Source organism: Amphibalanus amphitrite, unplaced genomic scaffold, assembly GCF_019059575.1.
Source record: "Amphibalanus amphitrite isolate SeventyFive unplaced genomic scaffold, NRLGWU_Aamphi_draft 001511F_arrow, whole genome shotgun sequence".
Lineage (NCBI taxonomy): Eukaryota > Metazoa > Arthropoda > Thecostraca > Balanomorpha > Balanidae > Amphibalanus > Amphibalanus amphitrite.
In genome coordinates this window covers 10,653-36,883 of record NW_024883004.1, presented here as the reverse complement: position 1 = coordinate 36,883, position 26,231 = coordinate 10,653, and the positions used below count along the sequence as shown (strand labels likewise).

The following is a 26,231-nucleotide window of genomic DNA, read 5'->3' as shown; positions in this document are numbered from 1 at the left end:
TGTCGCACGTATCTTCATCAGTTCCACTAAAGATGCGTACGCTTGTTACACGCTGGGAACGGTGCGGCACAATTGTTCCAGATAAGACTCCCATGCGGCGACTTTCGTTGACCTCCCTCTCGTCTGTTCCGCGCCGGTCTGCGCCACAGCGGCGGTCTGTTCTCTCAATTAAAACACCCTTCAATTAGCAGGACAGGCTCGTCTCTATTTTCCCATCCTTTCACCGCGAGCTGACCTTGCACGGGCGGGTCAGGCGACCGTGCGACCCCGGGTCAGGGGCAGTGTTACGGCGCAGGCTCCATCACGGCACGGTCTGCCGCCCCGGTCCGCGCCTCTCCCGCTGCGCCAGTGGCCCACATTGCTGACGCAACTCGATTGTACAGCACACACAGAAGCGAGTCAACAATGCACGCCATGTCCGCGCCGAGCTGACCTTGACCTCCGGCGCATCACGCACCCGGGGCACGGAACAGAAGCGGCTCTAACGACTCACCAACAGCGGGGCGTATCTCTTTCTCTCTCCGGCCCGCGCGCCGATTGTTCGTCTGCCGCTCTGCGGCGCTGGCGGCGCGGCGCGGCGTGGAGTGACGCGCCGTAACGAGCGGCGGCGCCCGTTTTTGCGCACCTGTTGGTCTCGCCAGGTGTTGAGCTGGCAGCTGGCGTCACTGCACATCGCTCTGACGCTGCCTCACACCGCTGCGGGCCGGGGTGTCAGGCCCGCATTGACTCCGTTTGAGGCCGGCGGGCCGTGAAACTGGCGGCGACACCAGCTACCGATGGGGTGACATCAGTCATCAGCAGGAAGGTCACCGTGCAATGACGGCTGCAGCAAGATCAAAGTCACCCTAGCAATGGTCTGATGTCACTCACATAGCAACGAAAGTTGCAATTACACAGTCATTCGCAGCATCTTTTGACGTCATAAATAGTTGCTCCAAACGCACAGTGCACACGAGCTGAGCACCATCGATTACCTAACGTCATTAGCACAACTTACAGACAAACAGCATCACGTCAATATCGAAATAGCGCCTTGATACTGAACAGAACCGCAGCCTGCCACCGTTGCCCTGCCCACTGAACAGTTGACCTGGGCGTTCGGGCGCCGGGTGCTGCTCCGTTCCTATGCAAATGAGCGCCTTGCCGGCCGCCGCGCCTGTGTCGGTCGGACGGAGACCGGTGGGGATCGCCATTCACCAGCCGTCTCGGACCAGCGCCGACCGTGGTGGTGGCGGCGGTGCCGCTGCTTCCGGGCTGAAGAGGGCGTGACGTCACACGGTGTCCATGATACTGCCAATCACACCGGTCGAGATGGATCAGGTGGGGCCCGCGCCGTCACCGCCGCCACTGCCGCTCATCGCCCGCCGCCGCTGGGCTGGTGAAGAGGACCGGCGGCGGCGGCGGACGGCGGGCGGCGGCAGTCGTGTCCCGGTGTTGGCGGCGGGCGGTGTGGAGCGTCGGACGGTCTCCGCTGCCTCGTGTGGTGTTCAGAGGGGAGCTGCGCTCGGTGGGGGTAACGAGGGCTGCCCTCCGGCGGCACCACTATGTCCGTGTTGACCGTGTTGGCACAGCGATACCCACGGCAGGGCTACTGGACCCACGACCCGTACTACGATGGTGAGTCCGTTGTAGTTCAGTAGGAGGAAATAAGTCAGAAGTTTAATAGCAGCATTGTATTAAAGCAGGTATAACTGTCCTGTATTTTCCTCTTAACACGTCTTTAAGAATGCACTAGTCTTGGAGGGATGTGTGGTTCCGAATATTTGGCTGCTCGTGCCTTGCCCGGTCGTATAATTCAGTAACGGGGATTTCTGGTTTACGGCGGCGGCGTTCGGAAGCTGCGGTCCGGGACCAATTTAGTCTCTGACTCGGCGCTACCTGCCTCGCCTTCTGACGGAGATGGACAGCTATATACTCTTTAGTGCCCTGGGTCACCACTACCTCTCGCCCAAAGTCGGCCTTTATAGATGCTCACCTGCGAGTAAGCTAGTACCATTAACACCTTTGGTGGATAGCGAGGGAATACTGCCGCTGAGAACTGAGTAAATGGACTCGGCTCTGAAGCGGCTACTTCAAATTTAACGAAAACAAGCATGATATGTTTCATTCCCTCTTCATGAAAAGCATGTTTTCATATATTTAGTCTTGAAAGTCTTGAAAATTAGGCATACTTTTTATAACGTTTTATGTTAGCCACATACATTTATGGTATATGGGCTATGGCACACATATCCTCTCTATCGGCCGTGATTCATGCCTTGATACACGTACAATGCGAATGGTTCACTGACGGAGTAGCTCTTATCAATCATTTCATCCTATCAAGATTTGGGCGATATTTTTAGCAGGCCAATAGAACGTCCCCTGTTTTGCTCACTTTGAGATAGCGCTTTCATGGTGAATCGCATGCACTGATAGTCAGATGTCATCGTAAAAAGCTCTGCGCAGATGACTCCGCGAGGCGGCAGGAGGTTCACCAGAGTGGGCACTTCAAGGCACCCCTTCATTAATCCGTTTGTAGATCGACGAGGTGCAATCTAAATACGCCATCATTCGGCTCATCAAACCCGCCGAATAGTGACGAAACAGAGACAGGCTTGAGTCGACTTATTGACGACCTTCTTCCTTCACCATTGCGGGGGAGCTGACAGTAAGAAAAATGCTTACTGAACTTAAAACATTAATTGTGAATTTGTGAAAATGCATCCATGGTGGAACTGGAAAGTTTCTCCTGAATAAACATCCAGGATTTCAATAATTGCGTGAAACGCAGCCGAGCTTTAGCCTCCTTTCGACCCGCTTCCCTCCTGCCCTGCCGCCGCTGTTGACCGGTCGGCTGCGGCGACTGAATCCGTGCCGTCATCGCGCTGGGTCGACAAACGTCACGGCCTTTGAGCCGCGCCGACCGCCCTCCCCGCCCCTCCCCGCCCCTCCCCGCCCCTCCCCGCTCCCTCCCCGGTCACCGGTGCCGGTGCCGATAGCAAACACATCCTCAGAGCAGCGCGGGCGATACCAGCCTCTGAGGAGAGCTCTATCGCCGGGCTGAGGAGCTCGGACCCGGGGATTATGGAACAGGATGAACAGATGTCACAGCTGATAACAGACGGATCCGACTCTGAGCGACAGAATGGCAGAGGAACGCATTCCCAGCGCTCCACTGTCATTCCGTATCGGTAGTGTCATTCTATGGTGGAGCTACCGGAAACTGGCCTGGCTGAATGGCAACTCAGGAGAAGGCGCATGTTATGGCATCCGTAAATGCATTTCAGCTCTGTCATTCCTTTAACCCTTGCCTTTGTCTAAAAGCATGCTAAATATTTCGCTGATCGTCCGTGCCCAGTTGTCAATCAAATCCAGTCACCTGGATGTATAATTTGGACCGTAGCATACTTTTTTGGTGCTTGCTTTCTCGAACTAGTCTCCGGCGCTCCAGGGGCGGAAGTGACACTCTCACCCCCAGACCTCCTCAATCCTTTTACCGTCCAATCCTTATGCCTAAATTTTTTCTCAGTACCGCTCAACCCAGTCATTCCTCTCAAGGCAGCCTCAGACTAGTCCCGTGCAGCTGTGAACGCTCGCCTGTCTCCACCACAAAGTGGAGACCGAATGGCCCATTTGAGCCATTGGGGTGCACGGGCCGTGTCGGTAAATGGCGCCGAGTACCGCGGAGAGGAGGCACGCGCCCCTTGAGCGCGCCTCATGTCGTCTGTTATGGAGCCACAGTTCAGCCGCGTCTCCTATCAGATACAGAGCCACAGTTCGACAGCACTGGGTGGATACACAGACTCAATGGGCTGGTTTTCAACCGCATTCGAATGTTTACCGTGGCCTACCTGGAGCTGGTTTACCAGAATCACTTTGTTGTTGATTACAAACATAGCAACAGCTGTGTATCGGAAGCGGCAGTAGTTACGGGTTCTGGTAAACACTCACGCGTAGTTCACATTTGTTTCCGACAGTTCATCAAGGGAAATCTAGTAAACACACGTCAATTCCCGAACGACTGGTGGTAAGGACCGGGAGAAAGCGACGGACGGCGGCGGCGTGGTGGAGGACCATCACGGTCCACTGGGCACGGAGAGCTCTAATGATCGCTGCTCTGACCGCACACTCCGGCCTGTTTAGTGTCTGTCTGTCTGATGGTGGCGGCTGTGTATAAGCTCGGTGTCCACTGGGCCTTCCCCTCTGTTAGGTGTGAGCGGGAAACTTATTGTAAAGTAATAGCTAGGTCAGTCACGGCGCTCGGGTGACCCTGATGGCCGCACGAGCGCACAAACTCGTGCAGAGTTCCCGCTTCATCGGCCCAGCCGACCTCGGGTCGCCGCCAGCTCCATATGTGAAAATTACCAGCGCGAGATTATAAGCACAGTTTTTATCTTGAGGACTCAGAGACAAACTCAGCGTTTGCTAGCTGAACCTGGAATGAAGCGGGACCTGCACTCCGGTCGGACATCCGTGTTCTCCGTTGCTGCTGACGGGTCCCGGCGCGGGTCGTTTGCCCAGCACACCGCGCCGTGGTCCCAGTCGGCTGAGCGCAACCATACATCATCACTGCACGCCCTGCGAGCGCCAGTGACTGAGCACGCGTGCCCAGGGCGTGACCTTCCGACCGAGGAGTGGAGCTGTGGGCTGTCCCACGGGGCAGGGAGCACGTGTCTCAGGGCGTGACCTGGCGAGTGATTTCTGGCCGGAGGAGTTGGAACTTCCTCACGGGATGGTCACTTCAGGCCCATGGACGGGAAACTGGGCCGGCGGCGGGACAACCGCTCGGCGCCTGGAGCAACGCTGTCCCACGGATCTTGCGACTCTCTCTCTCTCTCTCTCTCTCTCTCTCTCTCTCTCTCTCTCTCTCTCTCTCTCTCTCTCTCTCTCTCTCTCTCTCTCTCTCTCTCCCTCCCTCTCTCTCTTCCCCTCTCTCTCTCCCTCCCTCTCTCTCTCTTCCCCTCTCTCTCTCCCTCTCCCTTTCACACACTCACTGTTTTGATTGGAGGTTTGCCTCCTACAAACGACATCACCATCCAAATAATGCCTGATTTTCTCATTTGTCATAAGAGACATATGATTTATCTCACGATCACTTGTTTCACATCTCCATATCCTTGTTACCCTGGCTGGGGTTTTCCCGAACGGATAAGGTCTTTGTATGAAGGTATATGCTGAAACTTCGAGTTGAAGCTTCTTCGTTCTGAGTGCTGATATATGATTGGGCTTGAGTGCCGCACTCTGAGCTCGATAGGGCGCCGATAGCCGTCCTCCGCAGCTCGGGCGGACCTTGAATGTCATTCACCGCTCCACACCCAGCTCTCGAGGAGATCGCCACCCGTCCCTTACAGCGCGCTGCTCGCGAGTGTTGACCCGGCGCCGCACCCGTTATTAAATCGCAGCCGCGCCCGGCCGGCTGCGCGGCCGCCGGCGGTCTCCCTAATGACCCCGCTCGCGTCTCCTGTACAGGGTGTCTCAAAAGTTCGCTTACACATTTCCCATGTCAATAAAGCATATAAGAATCGGCCAAAAATCTAAGGTTTTGGTGTCCGTGTGTACACTAGACAAATATGCATGCTTTGACAACTGATTCGGAAGGTTGGAAACCAAACCCTTTGCTGTATCTCCAAAAATATTTGCCCATACCGATTTTCGTCACTCCGTCAGCTGCCGGAGGCTGATAAAAGGTTACCAGCTTTCAAGCTCTTGTAGGGGAATCCCCCGCAGTTTCTGCGTCGGATTTAGGTTTGACGAGCTCCCCGGCAACATCCGCTTCTCCCTGAAAGCCGATAGCTTGCATCGACACCATCCGTGAGTATTTTGTAGGTGTTCTCTGGCGCTAACTCCTTCATGAATGACTGGCGCCGACCTCCCAAGCACCATTTTCCTTTTCAAAACAACCCCTTTCCTGAACAAATGGGAAGTGCCAGGGGCAAATTTTTCGCAGCATATCGTAGCAGAATGTGTCGGCCATCTGTTTCTTAGACACATTTTGCAAAATTTGCAAATCCCGAACGCTCGTCATTCCCAATGCCAAGACCTTCGCTGGGTTCCGGAGTGTTTTCCTCAGGAGAGGTTCTTCTTCGTAAACGGCCAAAACCTGTCCATCGTGCGGTTTTGTCCGGATTTTGTGTGTAAAAGAAAGCTATTTGCTCCAGATCTGCCTCTTGAAACTTCGTTAGATAAAACTTTTACATTAATTGACACTTTTGGAGGGTCACTTGTCCTCGGCATTGACGATTTTCGCATTATTTTCCCTCAAAATTTAGCGTTATAGATATTATAAACAATTTTAAATGATATTTTGTCTTTACTTTATGATGACCTGCAATTTTTGAAACTGGGTAACCTCTGTCTGTGAGCTTCTAGTCAGTTTTCAATAGTTAGGACTGCATTTTCAGCTGCTTTCCGGAGCACGAGTCTGCTGCGGTACAAGGGTCGTTCAAAGCGCTGTTAGTCTCGCATGGTTTTGTCCTTCAAAAATTTTAGCCACCGTTTTTATTAGATGACCATCATGTTGTACTCATCCTCGCCGACACTTTGCCATGTGTCATTTCCGACCTAACCATTCCCATTACTCGTGAAGCAGAGAGTTTCTCAGCCGACCCGAGTATGCGACCTCCATTTTCATGCCTGATCCATGGTCAGAGGTGAACCCTTTTTGTGTGCTCATGAAGGGTCGAATGCGCTTGAAAACAATGAAGCTGCTTGAGGAAGGTTGTTACCAATGCCCATGCAAAATTTCTACTGTTAATTTCATGTTGATTCAGAATTATTGACAAAAAAGCATGGCTGGTACCTGTAAGCGAACTTTTGAGACACCCTGTAGTCGGCAGGCGGCGCTCTCAGCTGCACAGCAGACAGACGGACGGACGGACGGACGGACGGACGGACGGACGGACGGACGGACGGACGGACGGACGGACGGACGGACGGACGGCGCGGCGGTCTGCCGGGAACCGGAGCAGAGTTATGTGTCCGGCCCGGCCGGATGTGGCCGAGTTATGGTGTGCTGGGCTGACCTTCACGTCACAGACGTCTCACGCGTCTCAGTGCCTTGGAGAGGCTCGTTCAGTGGGCGGTAGCGGTGTGTTGGGAAGGCAGGCGTCTGTGCACCGTGTATTAGCAACTTCAATGTAACCGTATACACCTACCTTGCTAGGTCTGGCAGCCTGTTCAACGTCCGTTACGCCTGGTGATTGCAATTAAGCCAATCATGTCTCGCTACCGTGTGGCGTGTAGAGAGTGAAACGCCTCGCTATACGCCCATATGCACTTAATGCGCACATCAAACAGAAGACATGGTTTCCTCAAACACGGTTCCCTGTCATTTCAAAGAACTGCAGCGTTTCCTTTGTCATGAAGCCGGTGACTGAGGTTCACCGATTGTTACCAGATGTTCTGCATGCAAAAAGTCATGTGATCATGCATCTGCTGCTGGTTTAACCAGCTGCTGGGACTGCGGTAAAACGGTACAGTACTGTTTAGTAAGCACCGTCGGCATTGTTTGCTGGCAGTGTATTCATGCAGCATGCAGCTCGGGATGGCATATGCTCTGTCCGGTGTTATATATATATATATATATATATATATATATATATATATATATATATATATATATATATATATATATATATATATATATATATATATATATATGTATATATATATATATATATATATATATATTATATATTCCACGGTTCTCCCGCCGTGTTCCCGTTTTACGATCCAACTCTGTTTTATGGGACAGTGCGAGCTGTGGTCCGCACCGAGCATTCCCTCGGTAGGCTGTGATGTAACCGAGCACTTTCGACGGGGAGGCGGCGACAGACAGTCTCTCCACTCAGGCATTCTCTCCACTCTTCACTGAGCATTGCTACGGTCTGAGAACAGCCATCAGCACCGTGTGACCGGTCGGTGCGCGATGACCAAACACACGGACCTCACAGTCGGAGACGTGATCCTTTCATTTCTACCGGCTCAGTGACGAAAACCCAGCGTCCCGTGGGAAGCTGATAGAACTCTCTCTTGGTGTACATAATTTGTGCCATGTGTTTTAAATCAGCTTAATACCTGCATATAGGTATTCATTGCTGTTTATAAAAATGTCGAGTATTTTCAATTTAAATGTCAAGCAGCGTGCATGCCTCGATGCCAGCTCACATTTTAGATTTTATACTTACAAGGATTTAATTTACCGATGCGCACCAAGTTCACGAGCCCTATTATTTACTTTTCACCCAGTCTTTCCCGATAAAGCCACACAAATGAGCCTATATTATCCACGAATCTGCAGTACGCGACCACTTACCTGTTCTCTCCGTGATTTGCCGCCAGATTTCGAGAGTTCGCGCCACAGCTCGCGCGAGCGGGACCGCGCCGGGAGCGAGGCGGCCACCGACGATGTGTCGTCCACCTCGTCGGAGAAGTACGAGCGCGACGTGTCCGTGCTGAACCACTGCTTTGACGACATTGAGAAGTTCATCGCGCGGCTGCAGCACGCCGCTCAGGCCGCCAGGGAGCTGGAGAAGAGGCGCAAGTGAGTGTCCGCGGGCCAGGTAGCTGTGACATGTGTCTTATTCCCACCCAGCTTAGGCGAATATCATGGTGCAGTGTGCACGCAACGTTAAGTTGTTAAAGTGGTACAAGTTTTCTTAAGATCTCGCAAGAAGACTTGTAACAAGGTTTCTTATGCTCAAACTCACAGTTTACTAAAACTACGTCAAACCGTCTATTTATATCACTCGAAAAACAGAGCCTCCAGTGATTATGACTGCCGTTCGCTGATATACCATGGGAATCTACTGTGACGCGTAGCTCGGTTCGATCAGTCACGACACATCGGGGCCTATTTACGGGCTAATTTGCCTGCTCTCTGGGAGCGGAGACGGTGCGGCGCTCCGTGACGCCTTTGGCGGACGGTGGAGCGAGTCAGGACCGTTCCCCGAGCGCCGCCGCCGGGTGAGCTGGGCCGTGTCGCACCAGCCGCGCGTGTACCGCCGCCCCGGCCCGTCTCCGGGGGCTCATCTCCTCCCGTCACTGAGTGGGTCATAAGTGGGACTCTGAGCGCCGCCGCCGAGACGGCGCAGCACTGAGCTGCTGTACGTCGGTGCTCGGTCAGCGGAGTAGGCGCGCCCCCGGCGCGGCGGCACCGCGCCGCTCGCGTGCACCGTGACCCGCGCGGGCAAACACGGCGCGCGCGCGCGGAGGGCGCTGATTGGCTGCGCTCTCTGGAGCGTGTCGCGCCCGGCGATTGTTACGGTGCACTGAGCAGAGGAGCCGCTGCACGAAAGGACAGGGCGGCAGCCACGACCATGCTGAGGCTCCTCAGAGAACACTGACGATTGTCTGGTGAACGAGCGATGTAGTGAAGTCGTGTGCAACATAGGCAACAGGGATCTTTTACGCCCGAACACGGAACAATGCACACGTCTTGAGGAAAACACAGGATGTTCAGAGCATGTGCATTGTGCACTGTGCCGTCGTATGAGCCTCCGCAATACAATGCACATTACATGCATGAAAGCAAGACCGGAATAGTGTGCCCGCGGCGACAGGAAATCTGCACGGACCCGCATTAGCCGCGACCGGCGTCGGCCACCGGCCCTGTTGTGTAACGCATCACCCGATCGCTCGTTCCGGCATGCACGTGCAATCGTTACCGGCCGGTGGCGACCGTCGGCTGCTCCGTTCTCTCCCGTTTGGGAGTGCGAGACATTTCAGAGCCCCTGTCAGCTCCGCGCAGTGAAAGCGGAACCCCTGATGTCATTCGAGTTCGTATGTCCAATGCAAAGCAGCGGCACAGTGTCACCACCGGTTACCATTCAGCTTTATGTAAATGCGGAAGAATTTGCAGAGCTGAGTTCCTACTTGGCATTTATGTGATCTGCTTGACGTTTCCACGCTGATACCTTGGGGACCGAGCAGCGACACCATTTTATTACACATATACCTACCTACCTATGTGAATGAGACTCCCTAAAAGTTTCGTTGGTACCTATGTACCCTGCTTCGACTGAAGCCGCTGATGCGAGACAGTAGTCAATAACCTAATATTTTTATAAATTAATTTGAAAGCGTATTTCGGATTTAGTGCGCCAAAGGAAGACTTAGCCTTAAAAGCTGTGCGCTTATTCCTTCGAAATACCTACTTAGCACGGCGAGCAGCATGATCACTCTTCTGACTCACCTTTTCAGATCCCACAAGACGAAGAAGAAGGATCTCGGAGAGGGCATGCTGTCAATGCGGGCCAGGCCTCCTCCGCGCAGAGATTTCGTGGAAATCCTGCAGAAGTTTAAGCTTTCCTTCAACCTGCTGGTAGGTGATGGCTCAATCAAACTGTGATTCACGGTTTGGTGAAAACAAACACTAGGTCAACACCCTCTCTGTAATTGGTCTTGGTTTTCCAGATGAATATCCTTAAACTCAGCTTTTGTAAGTCGCGGCCGAGGTCTTTTCGTAATAGGAAAACTTTACGTATAAATAAACTAGACTGTATATCGAATTTGTATGTGTGCAATGAACAGTTCATGCTTCAAAGCGCTGCAAGTATTACCTACTATCTCCGATTTCTTTGTACTTTCCACTTACCCTCGGTCATTCGTCGGCATTGCCAAGCTACGCTACGGTAGGAAAACATAGCTTCCAGCAGTCTAACTAGGGAAAGCCGGCACAGAGTCATGGGATGGATGATACCGATCAGGGATCTGGTAATTGTATACGCGCCACTGCACCGCCCTCTCACCGTAACCGATCCCGATACAGACGCTCTCTCGACTCTCTTCCACCGATCCGATCACCTTTCCCCTGGAGTGACCCTGCTTAGTTCTTACTCTCTTCCTCGGAGAAAAGTTCCACTATCCGCACACCGTGGCGGCATGGGGGCTCGTGGCACAGTCCTCTGCCGCAGCCCTGTGTCTACTCGGGCCCGCTGGACGGTCACTTTCCCCGCCTGTATACGCTGAGTGGAACTGCAGAGACAGTTCCGATCCTGACAGAGTGTGAGAACGCCGGAACATGAGACAGCCGTGAGTCGGTGTGAGGCAACAGCGTGCGAGACTGACAGCGGACGGTGACAGCGCGCTCCAGGCCTGAGGCCTTCGTATGCCAGCGCATTATAGACGGCTTGGGGATTGATGGGCTGAGGAAGACGAGATATGATTGGGGCCTTCATAGCAATCAATCACAAACAAGACTGAATCGTTCGGATAGAGCGAGACAGACTCAAGGCCAGCGAATCCTCGCTGCTCTCGCCGTTAAGTTCTCTGGACATTTTTCTTCGGCATCTACTCTCAGACGCAACCAAATAGGAAAACCGAATGCTAAATTGTGTTGTTGACCCCAGGGACACTGTTATGCTGGTGTCACACGAGGCTCTAGACACGACACCGAAATGTGACCTCCACCCTCAGGCGAAGCTGAAGGCGCACATCCACGACCCGAACGCTCCGGAACTGGTGCACTTCCTGTTCACGCCACTGGCGCTGATTGTGGACGCGTCTCGCGACTCGAACCACGGCGCCAACCTGCCGGCCGAGGTGGTGGCGCCGCTGCTGACGCGCGACGCCATCGACCTGCTGGTCAACTGCCTGACCAGCAAGGAGTCCGAGCTGTGGCACTCGCTCGGCGAGGCCTGGTGCCGGCCCAGGTCAGTGGTTGGGCGAGCGGGTCGGTGAGATCACACTGGTGGTAGCGTTAGCTGTCACGAGCTGGGTGGTGGAATCTAAAAGCCAGTGTCCGTCAATGTGACAGGTTGTGTCGATATCAGTGCGCATGGCTCTTTGGGGTCAATCAGCCGATCTCGTCAAAGGTGTCTGTCTGTCAAAGAGGTTTGTAACTTGGCATATTTCAAGCCAAATTTTATTTACTTGTTCATGGTATCATCAATTTTATTTATCACTCAGCTTGAGTTAGTCTCACCGATTGTCCATGCGTCCCTGGAATAGACATTGACAGCTTGGTGCTAAGCTGGCATGCTAAAAATATTCAGTGCAAAAAAGATAATAATCCCACCGTACCGACTTAATGTCTAGGTCAGCACTGTCGCAGTCTGTCCCAGTCCGACCGACCCTTCCCCGTCCGTCTGACCGGCGCCTCTCTGCTAATCCAACAGAGACCAGTGGGAGGGCCACCTGCCCGTCTACAACCCCGTGTTCCTGGACGGCTGGGCGCCCGACCTGCGGGACGACGAGCGCGAGCGCAGCCGGCGCGCCTCCTCGGCGGCCGCCAGCGAGGCCCAGCGGCTCCGCGCCGACAAAATACGCCGAGCAGAGCACGAGGTAACCAACGAAAATGGACAGAACGACATTTCCTCTACGACCGGCCAATTCTCGTAAAGCTCCGAAACTTTTAATATCGCGTATTCATTTTGATACGACGGCAACAGTCTCGGCTCATGCTGATATTTCCTCCGCTAGATGACACTAGTAGTGAGCGCCTGAAGGTAGACTGTACCGCAGCGCTTCAAACACAATACAGGGACTTTAGAGTCTTATAAAAACTCATTTCTGTCCTTCTGCCGTGAATTATGTGTAAATCCAGTGACATTCTCACTCGCAATGTAACTCTGCTCAGGCGGAGAGGCGCGAACTGGCGGCCAGAGATGACCGGTACCCGGACGACCGCTACTACGACTCCGACCAGCCCAGCCTGCCGTCCCCGTCCAGCCACGGCGGCTACCGGCGGCCGCAGCGCAGCAGCCGCGAGGAGAGGTCAGACACAGGGAGACGGTCGGGAGACACAGGGAGACGGTCGTGAGAGGGAGAGAGACGGTAGAGGGACAGAGGGAGACGGTGCTGAAAGACATGGAGGCGGTAGGAGACAGAGGGATACGATGGGGAGGGACAGATGGAACAACGGGACACGGTAAGAGGACAAGGGGAGACAAAGAGACAGAGGAAGATGGTTGGGAGACAAAGGGAGATGTTCGTGAAATAAAGGGAGACGGTGAGTAGATAGAGGGAGAAGGCCAGAGACAAAGGGAGACGATGGTGGGACGAGATACAGAGACGGGAGAGACACTGGAGAAGGTTGGGGACACGGGAGGATGATGTACGGTAGAATTGACGCAGTGGCTATTAAATCATAAATGTACTTCCAGCATACATCCATATGAGTATCGAATACCGGGATGTTTATCATGTATAGACATCAATATAGACAGGTGCAGATAGTCACACCATCCGTGGCTCGTTTGCCATGCGTTCCTTTGTCGTGGAGGTAGGTCACACTTGCTGCCGCAAGTGGTGCGCTGTCTGTGAGGCCATGACAGCGCGGCACGGGGACCATGCTTTGTGGCTGGTCCGCCCGCCCTCCTGTCTGCCGGTCTGTCTGGGGACCTTCAAACTCAGCTGCGCCCGTCTGTCGTATCTGGGACAATGACCGTGCTGTATCACTTTGCGAGGCAGTGTCGCTAGGTAGAGCTCCCGCCAAATTTTTTACACGACACGACAATGTGAATGTGATCGCCTTTTTCTTGGACACCTGTCATCTCTTTTTTCTAAAACATCACAAAACAAAACGCTTACCCGAACAGATCGCTTTGGTGCTTCCAGTTATGTTACCCATGGAGAGAACTCGTCCTCAGCGCTCCCTCTGCGCGGCGCTGAACTGCGGCGCTCCCTCTGTGCCTTTAGTGACGTCATCTGTGTCCCCAGGGAGAGAGCCCGTCCTCAGAGTGTGTCACTCCCTCTGTGCCTATAGTGACGTCATCTGTGTCCCCAGGGAGCGCACCCGCACCCCGTCCTCAGAGCGCGGCGCTCTTGGTGCCCGCAGTGACGCCAGCGTGGACTCGGCGGGCGCTGGCGGCTTCGAGCGCCAGCAGAGGCTCTGGTACGACGACCTGAAGATGCGCGGCGTGCGCATCGTGCAGGTCACCTACCCGCGCACCGCCAACAATGACAAGGAGCTAACGCTCACCCGCGGGGAGTACCTCGAGGTGAGGGCTGCGCGGTGGCGGGGGGGGGGGGGATAGGAACTGGGCAGGACGTGGGGACACGGGGTATGCATACATACATTAGTCGTTTGTTCATTAGTCGTTTGTGTTCAGTATTGTTTGTTTTGTGTGGAAACAGTGCAATTAAAGTCGAAGACAAAGCTCGAAGCTCAAGCTCAATCAGTGCGTAATTGTGCGAAATGAGTTTTGAGGCTCACTTGAATGACGACATCGTAGCACTTTCAAACTAATGTGGTGTAATCTTGCCACAACAATCGCCTTATTCGCCGTCGTCTTTTTATCTCGATGGGAAATACGTCTGAACCTAACACAACCTCAATTGTTCTGCGACATTCCGTCATTATCGACTTCACCTCGAGTCTCGCGTCTGAAGCCGGCGGTTTATCCCAGCCGACCTCTGGCGACCCCGTGTGACCCCCGGCTGACCTGTGACCTGTGACCGCTGCGGCAGGTGATTGACGACAGCAGGAAGTGGTGGCGGGCCAGGAATAGCCGCGGACAGACGGGCCACGTGCCGCACACCATCATCACCCCGGTCGGCGCCGACGACTCGGTCAGTGCAGACGCAGCGGAACCCGCCAAATGCTGAGATACAGCCGACTAGCGCCAGTTGGCAGCGTGCTGACATAGTCATTGATCGATTGGTTATCTGTCCGTAAACTTGTGAGCTTACCTATATATTTTTAGCTTTCCAAGCTCGTTATTATACTTTTCGCTGTAAAACACGCCTTAAAGACTTCCATCCTTCCCTCCCTTTTATAGTTCCCACATATTTACTGATAAGAATGAAAGATTGAAAGAAAACTAATAGGTATAAATAAGCACTTTATATGGCAGCTTTATAGCTCGTTTTAAATAAAATAGCATTCTTCTTTTTTTCGGCAGGACCCGGCGGCCTCCGCTGACTGGGCAAAGAAGGAGAAATCAGGCAAGAAAGGTGATTTGCGGTACATGTAGAGGTGGTTGTCTGCGGCTTGTCGGTCCTGTGACGTCACGCACAGCTCACAGAATGTCCGGCGCACCGTGCTTTTGACGTCATTGGTGACGTCATCACTGCGTCACAGCGGAGCCGGGTGTGTCATGTGCTACGGTCAGTTTTGTGAAGCAAAACGGACAGAACTGCGAGCATGCCTGGTCGTGTAAAGTTGTGTCAGCATTCATGTTTTGCTGGTTGCTCATATAATGACGGTATGACTGCAATGGTGGTATAGAATGATTTAACAGCTGATGTGTGTGCAGGTGCTCGCAGTTTTGTCGTTCCGTCCGCTTTGCGAGCCCCGTCAGCCGTCCGTTCGTTGACAATGGGTGCTTCATTGTCGCGTTTGTCCGTCCGTTCAATCGTCCGTCCAGAACTGAGGATACCGTCCACTATTCTACCGGTTCCCCAGTCCGCTCCATGGCCTTTGGGTTATGCCGCTCCCCAGCCGGCTGAGCCGCCGGGTACCGTTCAGCGTCCGCCGACAGGACCTGCGGATCCAAACAGGCGCAGCAAGCCGACCATGCCAGTCTGAAGTCAAAACAAAGATAAAACCCGTTTTATTTTTTAGTGTTTGCTAGCTGGCTAGACAGTCTGAGGGAAATAACTGGACACAACGATGTGAATGACAGTGTGAATGTGAATGCAGGAGTGTGGCCAACAGACGGTTGAGCATGTAAATATGTTAATTGAAGGCTAATATTTAATGATTATTTCTCTCTATCCGACGGCCTTTAGTCAGCTGACAAATCTGGTCAGTATGTGAGAGCTGCGCTAGTTTGTGAATCTGTGAGTGGCCAGACAGGACGACGCGACGCATGCGACATCGCAGAAATATTGCAGTGCCGGCTGCCACGCCGCCGGCAAGTTCGAATGATTCGGCAACCAGTCGTGTTGGTCCGCTGTACAGAACCGATGCAGTGCTGGTCCATTGTTATTGATGCCCTCCGTCTCTGCTTATGCAGTGCTGATGACTGGATCATACAACAGATTCCTTGTCCTTTTCTTGGCCCATCTGTGAACGCTAAGCAGCAATGCTCGCTGGTGCCGTGCGATGTCCCTTTCTGTCTGGCTATACATCCGGGTGAACATCCCCTTGACCAGATGACCAAACCACAATGGCGGGGTGTGCCAGACAGAACACTTGAGCCCGTGACGCCGAAGTTTGGCCCTGTTGTCGATAACCGTATCTCCCCGAGTTGCTCCGCGCCAACCTTCTCCTCTGGTCTGTTTGTGTTGTTTGTATAAGAGTGCCCGCGCGGGACAGAGCAGTTTTTGGATGTTGTGTGTTTCGGAGTCGACGGAGTGTCGCAAAATGCTGGGCCGTCCGACGCTCGTCTGTCATGCCTTTTGTTAATATCGACTATTTTCGTGAGAGCGTATGGTCAGGTCCTCATTGGCTGAATGCTGCCTACTTTTATAGCATGGCTTTCAGGACCAATAAATACAAGCTGAGCCTGCCTTTCGTTTTACTGTCTCTCCGACGCACGAATGAATAAGTCCACAGCAACGCCATTTTAAGAACAATTATAGGTGATTTGGAATTATAGACTGAAAACGAGAAAAAAAAAATGGTAATGCTTTAGGGAAAGGACTGTACTTGTATTTTCCGTCTATGTTAAGTCGCACTATGTCCTAATTTGTTTTGCTTCGTTCGGGCGTGCCTTTGTCACAGCACTGCTTGCTTTTGGTGTCGTACTTTAATCATGTGGATTGTGGAGCTGTAGCGGAGCGACCCGTGATTTGCAACTGGTGGACCCATTCAGGTATGTGTGGTAATTGGCTGTCCTCGTTCATCCTCATGTTATTACTCAAGAGTTAAAAAAATCCGTACGATCATGACGGCTGTTATTCAAAGAATGAATACATTAAAGAATAAAGTCTCGATCTTATTTTTATTAGGTCATTCTAATTCTTCGAGACGCTTAGAGTTCGAACATTAGACTCAAAGTAAACCTACACGCATGATTATTTTCGCTGAATATATACAAATTACAAATGCATTTTTTTCTCACCTGAATGTCTGCTGTGCGGTGGTTGCAGAGTTCGAGCCGTACTCGCCGTACACGAGCGACGACGAGCCGGCGACGCGTCAGCCGCCGCCGCCGACCCCACCACCGCCGCCGCCGCCGCCGCCCCCGCCCGCGGCCATCTTCCACGAGGCACCGCTGGCGCCGCCGGCCAGCTCGCGACCCAGCCGGCCCCGGCCCCGACGACAGCCACAGAACGAAGGTAGGTCACTGCCTGGAGGCTCCTCTTCAAAACATATTCAACGGTAAATATTTAGAAAAAATAGGTAACGTTTCGAATTCATAGAACATAACCAATAAAAACATGTAGCCACTCACATAAAAGGACTGTGCTACAATAAATATCCATTTTCTGGTCGTGATAAGTTAGAGGCAGCTAGACCCGGATTACTTCATCACATGAATAAGCCAGGGTGTGTTCCCGTGTGTTCCGATAAGTCAGAGTTCCCCGTTGTGTCTCCAGTGTCGTCAGCATCGGACTTTGACGAGGAGCTGCGCTCCGTCATCGGAACATGGAGGACGAAGAAGAAGATCATCATTCCCAAGACACCGGACGCTTCCCTCTACCAAAACTCGACCCCTGCTGAGGTTCAGGAGTGGCTCAAGATCAAGGGGTTCTCCGACAGGTATGCTATCATCTCCATTTTCAGTGAATGTTTAGTGAGTAGGGGAAAGTAGGTGTATTGCGCCCTCCTAACCAATTGCGCCCACCAACATTCCCACGGATTCAATGGCATGTTTTGAATTTTGTGTTCGAAAACATTATTTTCCCCACTGGATAGTTCCTTTTATGGCTCAAGCTCCCCGATGAAGCCAATCAGCGAGGCTCATTACGCCATCAAAGATGTTACGGCGTTCTCTTAGCTTTTTTGCAGTGTTTTGAGCCGTTGGCTACAAAAATGTGTGATATTTGTGTGATTTTCAGAGTGATATTTAGAAAGAAAAACCCTTTTTTCATTATATTTCACTAAAACAGTTAATTTCCTTCAACATCTTTATGATAACTTCCACGCTTTTATTAAAAAGTACCTCAATTTTAATTGCGCCCATGGCAATTGCGCCAGGGGGGCGCAAATAGAATAATGGTGTAGCTATTGTATATCACGACAGCATGAATGCATCATTAACTGATTGCAATAAAGAAGGAGTTTAAGGTCAGGCAAGGGAGCAGCCCGCTGTCGTCAGTCCGCAAATTATTTCTCTCGTCAAACTTATAATGCAGCTGCCATTTAGGCTACGAACTTGTGTAATTGACAAAATACGACATTTTCAACATGGACTCAGGCGTGAGAGGTGACAGCTATGATAAAAAAGTAAAAACTGATGTCATAAAACTGTCGAAATAATGAAAATTATTAATTTTGAGAGAAACGATTGGAAATATAACCGTATAGGCGCATACGTTCACATATATCTAGTCGGTTACAGTAAACGTTTTCGTTGCACTTTTACAAGCGTACGAACACATGTAAAGTTATCTACCTGGGCAAAAAAACATCGCGATTTACACCTAAATTTATTATTTAACCAGCGTGAATAACATTATGAATGTTTACGAGCGAGCGAGCGCAGCGAGCGAAGTGAGTCTTTTCAATATAACGGAAAAATCTCAGTATGAGCGGCCCGGCCCGGCCCGGCCCGGCCCGGCCCGGCCCGGCCTGTAACGCTTTTGAGAGGCTTATATCTCAGCAACCGCTGGACCGATTGGCCTGCGGTCTTTTTTGTTGGGTAGCCCCATCCCTTCTACCCCGTAATTGACTACTTTTGATACATCACAGTGACCGCCGTGGCGCGTGCCACGTGAAAAGTCAAGGGTGTTCAAGCAGTTTTGCAAAAGTAATGATTTTGAGAGGCCCATATCTCAGCAGCGGCTTGAGCGATTGTCTTGCGGTCATTTTTATAGGGTAGCTGCATCCCTTCTACCAAAGGTCGGATACTCTTCATCTATGTGAGTGACCCCCACTGCACGTGCAAAATACAACAATAAGAGGTGCCAAATTTGTTCCCATTTCAGTAGCTCGGTAATTACTGGGGCGATTTCGCTGAAACTTGGCATACAGGTAGGCACCCACCAGGCAATGCATTCCCATGTGTTGCGGTTAGGGTGCTACTGCACGTGCGCACGTGCAGGGGGCGTTTCCAGATCTCGAGAACGGCTGGGCCGATTGCGCTCAAATTTGGTACACGGTTGGGGACCAGTTAGTAGGGTGCCGTGCAAAAGTCATTTTGGACCCCGTTTGCACGTGCGCACGTGCAGAATGCCGCTTCCAGATCTCAGGAACGGCTGGGCCGATTGCGTTCAAATTTGCCACACCGCTAGCGACCGGTTAGAAGGATGCTTTGCACAAGCCCGTTGGAAGCACCCTCTCGCCCTTCCGCACGTGCAGGGCTCACTATCTCGCTCGCTCGTTCTTCGCCCAAAAGGCGTTTTACTGGTAAAGTAAGCCGCAATGACATTAGACTGCGGGGGTGTATGCATTCCGTCTCATTCGCTTAGCCATGTTAAGGTATAGGGCGCAATTGGGTTCTAATTGCGCCATCCCCCTGGCGCAATTTACAGCAGTTGTTGGCAAATGCGCCCTTTTACATGTTTCTGAAAAAGCAGCTGTCAGAAGCAAACGAAACATTCTTAATTGATCGGGAGGCTCTTAAATCGTAGCCAATGAGTTCCTCTTTGAAATGGTCACCGATGCATGCTTATATCTCCAGCGGTTTTCTTACAATTAGCGTTTTTCCTTAAGGTGGCGCAATTCACCCTCCTTCCCCTAGGTATGCATCGTATATTATCCTAAATAATCAATAGTTGATTACGAGCGAGCGAGCGCAGCGAGCGAAGTGAGTCTTTTCAATATAACGGAAAAATCTCAGTATGAGCGGCCCGGCCCGGCCCGGCCCGGCCCGGCCTGTAACGCTTTTGAGAGGCTTATATCTCAGCAACCGCTGGACCGATTGGCCTGCGGTCTTTTTTGTTGGGTAGCCCCATCCCTTCTACCCCGTAATTGACTACTTTTGATACATCTCAGTGACCGTCGTGGCACGTGCCACGTGAAAAGTCAAGGGTGTTCAAGCTGTTTTGCAAAAGTAGTGATTTTGAGAGGCTCATATCTCAGCAGCCGCTTGGGCGATTGACTTGCGGTAATTTTTGTAGGGTAGCAGCATCCCTTCTACCCAAAATAGGATACTTTCGATGTATGTGGGTCACCCCCAGTGCACGTGCAAAATACAACAATAAGAGGTGTCAAATTTGTTCCCATTTCAGTAACTCGGTAATTACTGGGGCGATTTCGCTGAAACTTGGCATACAGGTAGGCACCCACCAGGCAATGCATTCCCATGTGTTGCGGTTAGGGTGCTACTGCACGTGCGCACGTGCAGGGGGCGTTTCCAGATCTCGAGAACGGCTGGGCCGATTGCGCTCAAATTTGGTACACGGTTGGGGACTAGTTAGTAGGGTGCCGTGCGAAAGTCATTTTGGACCCCGTTTGCACGTGCGCACGTGCAGAATGCCGCTTCCAGATCTCAGGAACGGCTGGGCCGATTGCGTTCAAATTTGGCACACCGCTAGCGACCGGTTAGAAGGATGCTTTGCACAAGCCCGTTGGAAGCACCCTCTCGCCCTTCCGCACGTGCAGGGCTCACTATCTCGCTCGCTCGTTCTTCGCCCAAAAGGCGTTTTACTGGTGTTCAGGATGCGCTAAGCACACTAGGTACTATATATGTAGGTATGTAGTTTGTTTAAATGGACCAAAACTGCGTAAATCGGGGTAACTTCACAGCTTGTGACGTTTTTGTGCCAATAAAAACTTACAGGGAAAGTTTTCTGATGAATCGGGAATGCTCCCGCCATAGTGTAATAAATAACACTATGTGTAATGTTATTTATTACACTATGCTCCCGCTATGCTCCCGCATAATGCGCTGTGCTCAACTATTAACATCACACTTCGCATGTATTCGATCTGGTGAAATGTTCAAGCTAATTTGTAAATTTCCTTGATCCATCATCATTATCTTGATTAAACACTGTGTCTGGTTTCTCTTAAACTTAAACCGTGATAAGTGTCGTGCATTAATATTGATTACAGGGTCCGCAAGGCACTGAAGGATTCGAAAGGAGAAAAACTTTTCCGGTTGGAGAAGCCCAGGCTAGTCAAACTTTTCGGCAAAGAAGAGGGAGGGAGACTTTATTCACAGATCACTGTCCAGAAGAAAAATAATGGGGTAAGTAATAACTTGCATTGACTAGAATTTTATACAGTTATCAAGACGACACGAGAAGCATTTCATATTTTATGCATTTAAGATGACTTAGCTATACCTACTCTAAGCTTTGATTTTAAGTCTCGTCAATCTATAATAAACGTCATCCGATCGTCATGAAGCACGTCTCTGAAGCCATGGCGACTGGCGTAGTTAGGTCTGGGCTCAGCCTTAACGGTTACCAGCAGATCCTGTCGCTCATGCAGACCAACCCTCACTGCCTCTCAAACCCACGCCCCTGGTCTCTCGCAGTTCAACACCACCAGAAACGACGACATGTTGATGAGGTTGATGGAGGAGAGACGCGAGAAGATCAACAGCAACACCGACGACGCCATCGGCGACCTCAACCGCTGCATCGGCGGCGACAGCGACAGCGGCGACAGCAGTGACGAGAAGACCATCAAGTCGTCGCCGCCGACGGTGCGCCGCGTGTCGCCCTCGGCCGCGGGGCGCGCGGGGAGGGCGTCCGGCTCGGCCCCGGCCCCGCCGCAGCCCGGAAAGTCGGCCGCCAACGGCCACAAGCCGCGCAAACCGGCGCCTCAGGCCTCCTCGCCGCCCAAACAGCGCCAGTCGCTCGACTCAGGTGGGTGCTGCTAACTCTCAGATGGGTTCTGCCTACTCTCAGGCTAGTCTTGCTGCTGCTTCCTCTTAGGTGGGGCAGCTACAGCTGCGGCTACCTTCTCTCAGTAGAGTATTCCAAACTTTCAGATTGGTGCCGCAAACTCTCAGGTAGATGCTGTCTCCTCTCAAGCGGTTTCTGCTTCCCCTCTGCAGGCTGGTGCCCTTAGCCGTTTGCTGGATCAACGATGGTGCAGCAAACGACGTGACGCCTCGATCCAGACCGCTAAACGGTGTGTGCACTGTGCAGCAGTTTGGGTCTGGTGCAGCAGCGTTGGTCTAGCGCAGCAGTCTGGTGCAGCCGTGCAGCACTTGTCCACGCTCTGTCTCAATCAGTCTGGTTTTACTGACCCTTTACCATACCGGTTCGCTACCGCTGACATTCCTCCTGGTTCCCGCAGTGTTCTCGCGTGACTCCGCCGGCGGTGAATCGGACGCCGAGTCCGTGGACTCGATGGAGTCGAGCAGCACTCTGAGGGCCAACATCGAGATGCAGCGTCACCAGTTGGCGATGCGGGCCAACAGGGCCTTCCTGCCGGCCCTCTAGCTCGGCACAGCGCGGCGCGGCAGGGCGGCCGTGACCGCCAGGGCAGATGTGAACTCCGTGTATGGTTACTCATTCGAAGCCATCTCTACCAGACATACCTAAGTGTAGTTTGAGATGGCCCATATAGCCTTAAGCTTAGCAAGGAAACGCAACCCGCATCAAATGGTCGCTAAAACTAATAAGGAAAGGAAAATGTGCGAAAAAATGCGACATTTGGTACCCCATATCGGAGGGCCATAAGTGATTGTTATACATTTGCTTAACAATGCCTGACACGGTTTACACGCACATTTGATAATAAAAGCGTGTTTTTTAGTTTTTCTTGGGCAGATTCTAGCAAACAATAATTATATTGTATAAAATAAGTCTATGGATAATGTGCATACCTGTAACACAATTATCAGCTAGGTCTAGTTATGCAAGATTAAAATGGTTGAAATAGGCAACATTATTGAATCATTTGAGTATGTATCGTGACATGATGCCTTTTTGATGGCAGGATAATATGCCCATATGCTGGAGGCGCTGAACAGAGTGTGAGGTTAGAACTATTCACAGAGGCTATATATTCACAGAAGCTAAATGCTGTTTATGGCGTATGTTGAGTTGACTGATGTCTGTAGTTGAATGAGAGGATTATCACTAAGACCGGCTTGATATGCTAGAAATCTAGGAAAAAGTAAGTTCATGGAATACGAATCGGTGACTGTATAGGTCTATATGTTGGAAAGGTGATTTCCGAAATATACAGCCAAGGATCTTGATAAAAGGAAAAACAATCAATGTAACACTAAACATAATCGGTCAGATTTGATGCTTGCGTTGTGGGTCAGGTCTGCTTTCATTGGATCATGTTCTATCATTCCTTATTAAAGATAAAAATGCGCGCTTCGGCTCATGTCAACGTAGTGTCCTTGATTTCGGTTCCCTCCCTTATGAATCGACGAGGGAAACAATGAAGTGACCAGTGCAAACGGAAAGGACGTTTTCCTTTGTACCGGCTCATCGCTGCGCTAGACGCACTGCTGTTATCAGAGGCATGGGTGTGTATCACCCATGCCCTCTATAATGATGTACTAATGATTTTATGTACGAGTATGTGTGTGTGTACCTTAAGAGATGTATTGCAATGCTGCGACAGATTGCATCCTTTCTGAATGCCATTGGAAAGTGAAGGACATAGGTGGCGTGCTGCGCACTCATCGGTGCAAAGTGGAGGCTAAATGAGGCAATACACAACGTTGAGTACGATCTGTCGTGTGTGGAGCCTAGGTACTTCGCAGCAATGTAAGTATGCAATGTTCACAAACTATATTGACATTTGACCAGTAACTTTCATTACACCTTAGGCATGGAGACATAGGTATGCTCAATTTTCAAGAACAAAAGGAAAGAAACGGCTCTTACGGAGACAAGCAAAAAACTTCATCGGACAAAAGTAAGTTATTCACAATAGCAGTTTTCAGAAGGGCTATCTGGTCGACATTTGTTCACATTTGCTGCAGATTTGGTGCATGTTTGATGCAGATTTGGTCAAATTAAGTCTATCGTGATTCGTGTTTCTCAGAAGCTTTGGTTGCATAGTTGCTTATGTACCTGCTTTTCAAATTATCCGGCATTATTTTCGATAAAAACACAGACTAAAGATATTTGTTGTAGAAAAGCTTTGGCGCAGCTTCAGTCAACTGTGGTGCATACGCCAGATAACCCGACGTGAAACGGCTAATTATTCAGCACATCACAGCGTTTGTCAAATTAACGTTCACGTCTTCTAGGTATAGGGCATTGTATACAACTTGGCGAAGATCATCAATTTATTGGAGAAAGACTGATGTCGCGTGTCGATTAGCGCGGTGTCGTGTTTTATGTGTACGTGGCTTGATTTTATGACCCCGTCTGGCAGTTCCAATGAGGGACCGCTGAATCCAAACGACCAAAGCATCCACGCATGTACCGGCTACGTGAACATCATGCTTGTGTGTTCCAAATAGGTAATAATGGCTCGTGGTAATTTATGTGCAATGTATATTGTATTTATTCATAACCTTTTTTAATTTAATTAATTGCACCGATTGTACAAATTTAAGGGCGGTCGTTGCTGAGCAATCCCCCGTGCGGACCGTCTCAATGACGCTCCACATTTCACCATGAGCGTATTTCCGGTCTGCTCCTGTGTGATGAATTTCAGCCGCGTCCCTCATTAGCAAACAGCCGGTGATGCCGCTGTGTTAACCCGCGCCCCGTTGGGCTCTGCCGAGCAACGCGCCCCGTTGGGGGGGGGGGGGCATTTTGGCCCCCCCCCTAAGATCTCGAGAACCACGCAACCTAGCGACAAGCGGCAAACGGTGTTGGATAGCCCTATCAGGGAACTACCTTGTGACCCAATTTTATTGACCTAGGTCAAACCAATGACGTCACAGGTCAGGTCAAAGGTCCAATTTTCACCGTTTACAGGCATTTCAGGAAATGCGTTGTTAAATCGAGTAAAATGGATTTCATTGAAAATCATCGATGGGGAGATGTTCTTCAAACACATATTTTGCTATTTGAGGTCACTGATACCAGGTCAGGTCACAGAGGTCAGGTCACTGGGGGGTCACAATATGAAAGTGTCGTGTGATACATGTTTTATGGTCCATTTTACATGACAAATGCGATTATGTGGGTCAGGCAGCCTTCGGGGCCAGCTTAGGTCACGTTTTGGTCAAGGTCAGGTCAAGGTCAGGTCAAGGTCAGGTCAAATTAGGTCAAATTTTAAAGTTGATATTTTTGCATAAAATGGGTATCGAATCGATGCAGCTCGTCACGGGGAGTGCAATGGTGGTCTTTGTTTTGGCGTACGTGGTCTAGAATCGCTAAAAATTCGGTTCAAAAATTTGACGTCATCATTTTTGAACAGTTTTTTCGCTATAACTTGACCAAAAAACGAGATATCGATCTGAAATTTGGTATGTATATAGAAGAGCGCAGGGACTATCACACGTATTCCTATTTTTCCGAAATTCGGAAAGTTTTTGGATTTTTTTTTAGTTTTTCTAAAAAAAATCAATTTTTTGAATTTTTGGGGGTCAAAAACCAAACATTTTGAAAATCCGAGATAGCAGTTTTGTAGCACCGCTTTTTGTCTACCAGACCATATAAAGAACTTTGAAATTGCTTGATAACTGTAGATTTGGTGAGCGTTTCAAGATTGCATGTTTTTTGCTCATTTTTGCTCGAACATTACCTCAGTTTGACCTCAATAACTCCTGACCTAAGGTGACCTAAGACTTGAAATTTGGTGTGAAGGTGTCAAATTGATGCCCGAGAAGGTACTGAAAATTTGGCGGCGCTGCGCGCCGCCGTTTTCTTGCTATTTAGGAAAAACCACAGGGGGGCCAAAATGCCCCCCCAACGGGGCGAGGGTTAAGTGTTAACCCGCGCCCAAGTGTGGGGGGTGTTTGAACACCCCCTGCGGTTTTTCGCAGATATCTCAAAAACGGCGCCGCTTCGCGCCGCCGTTTTTGGCACACCTGTTCGAACATCTTTTCCGCACATGTTGTGAAAATTTCAGACCCAGGTCACCTTAGGTCAGGTCACCAGGTCACGCCAAGTGACCTCACCTCAGAAAAAATAAGAATGCTCGTGATAGCTACACCGATTCATCGATTGCCTTGAAACTTTCAGCGATTGATTAGAGAAACATTATCTATAAAATGTTAATCTCGGAATTTTGATATCGGTGACCTAAGGTCAGGTCAATTTTGCGGCCTCTCCATTATAAGTCAATTGAAAAGCGTCTGTTTTGCACGAACGCTATTCTAGACACTCTCAAACATCGAGATGTAGGTAAAATTGACACACTGAACCGGAAAATG

At 50.9% G+C, this 26,231-nt stretch overlaps 1 protein-coding gene across 3 annotated transcripts in view; it reads left to right on the top strand.

Moving 5' to 3' along the window:
* Positions 1-23,625, top strand: part of LOC122373527 (epidermal growth factor receptor kinase substrate 8-like) — a 60,328-nt gene extending 36,703 nt beyond the window's left edge. Inside the window, exons 7-19 of one of the 3 annotated variants that reach the window (XM_043351667.1) lie at positions 8,323-8,524; positions 10,183-10,303; positions 11,398-11,633; positions 12,099-12,264; positions 12,560-12,696; positions 13,760-13,922; positions 14,392-14,493; positions 14,826-14,877; positions 16,960-17,148; positions 17,410-17,572; positions 21,032-21,167; positions 21,459-21,792; positions 22,229-23,625. In XM_043351667.1, the coding sequence (XP_043207602.1) occupies positions 8,323-8,524; positions 10,183-10,303; positions 11,398-11,633; positions 12,099-12,264; positions 12,560-12,696; positions 13,760-13,922; positions 14,392-14,493; positions 14,826-14,877; positions 16,960-17,148; positions 17,410-17,572; positions 21,032-21,167; positions 21,459-21,792; positions 22,229-22,374 (2,147 nt within the window). In that variant the 3' untranslated portion in view covers positions 22,375-23,625. Of the gene's footprint in view, positions 1-8,322; positions 8,525-10,182; positions 10,304-11,397; positions 11,634-12,098; positions 12,265-12,559; positions 12,697-13,708; positions 13,923-14,391; positions 14,494-14,825; positions 14,878-16,959; positions 17,149-17,409; positions 17,573-21,031; positions 21,168-21,458; positions 21,793-21,983; positions 22,144-22,228 lie in introns of those variants that run through there. The other 2 variants (XM_043351666.1, XM_043351668.1) reach the window with 2 other exon arrangements.
* Positions 23,626-26,231: the final 2,606 nt, after the last annotated feature.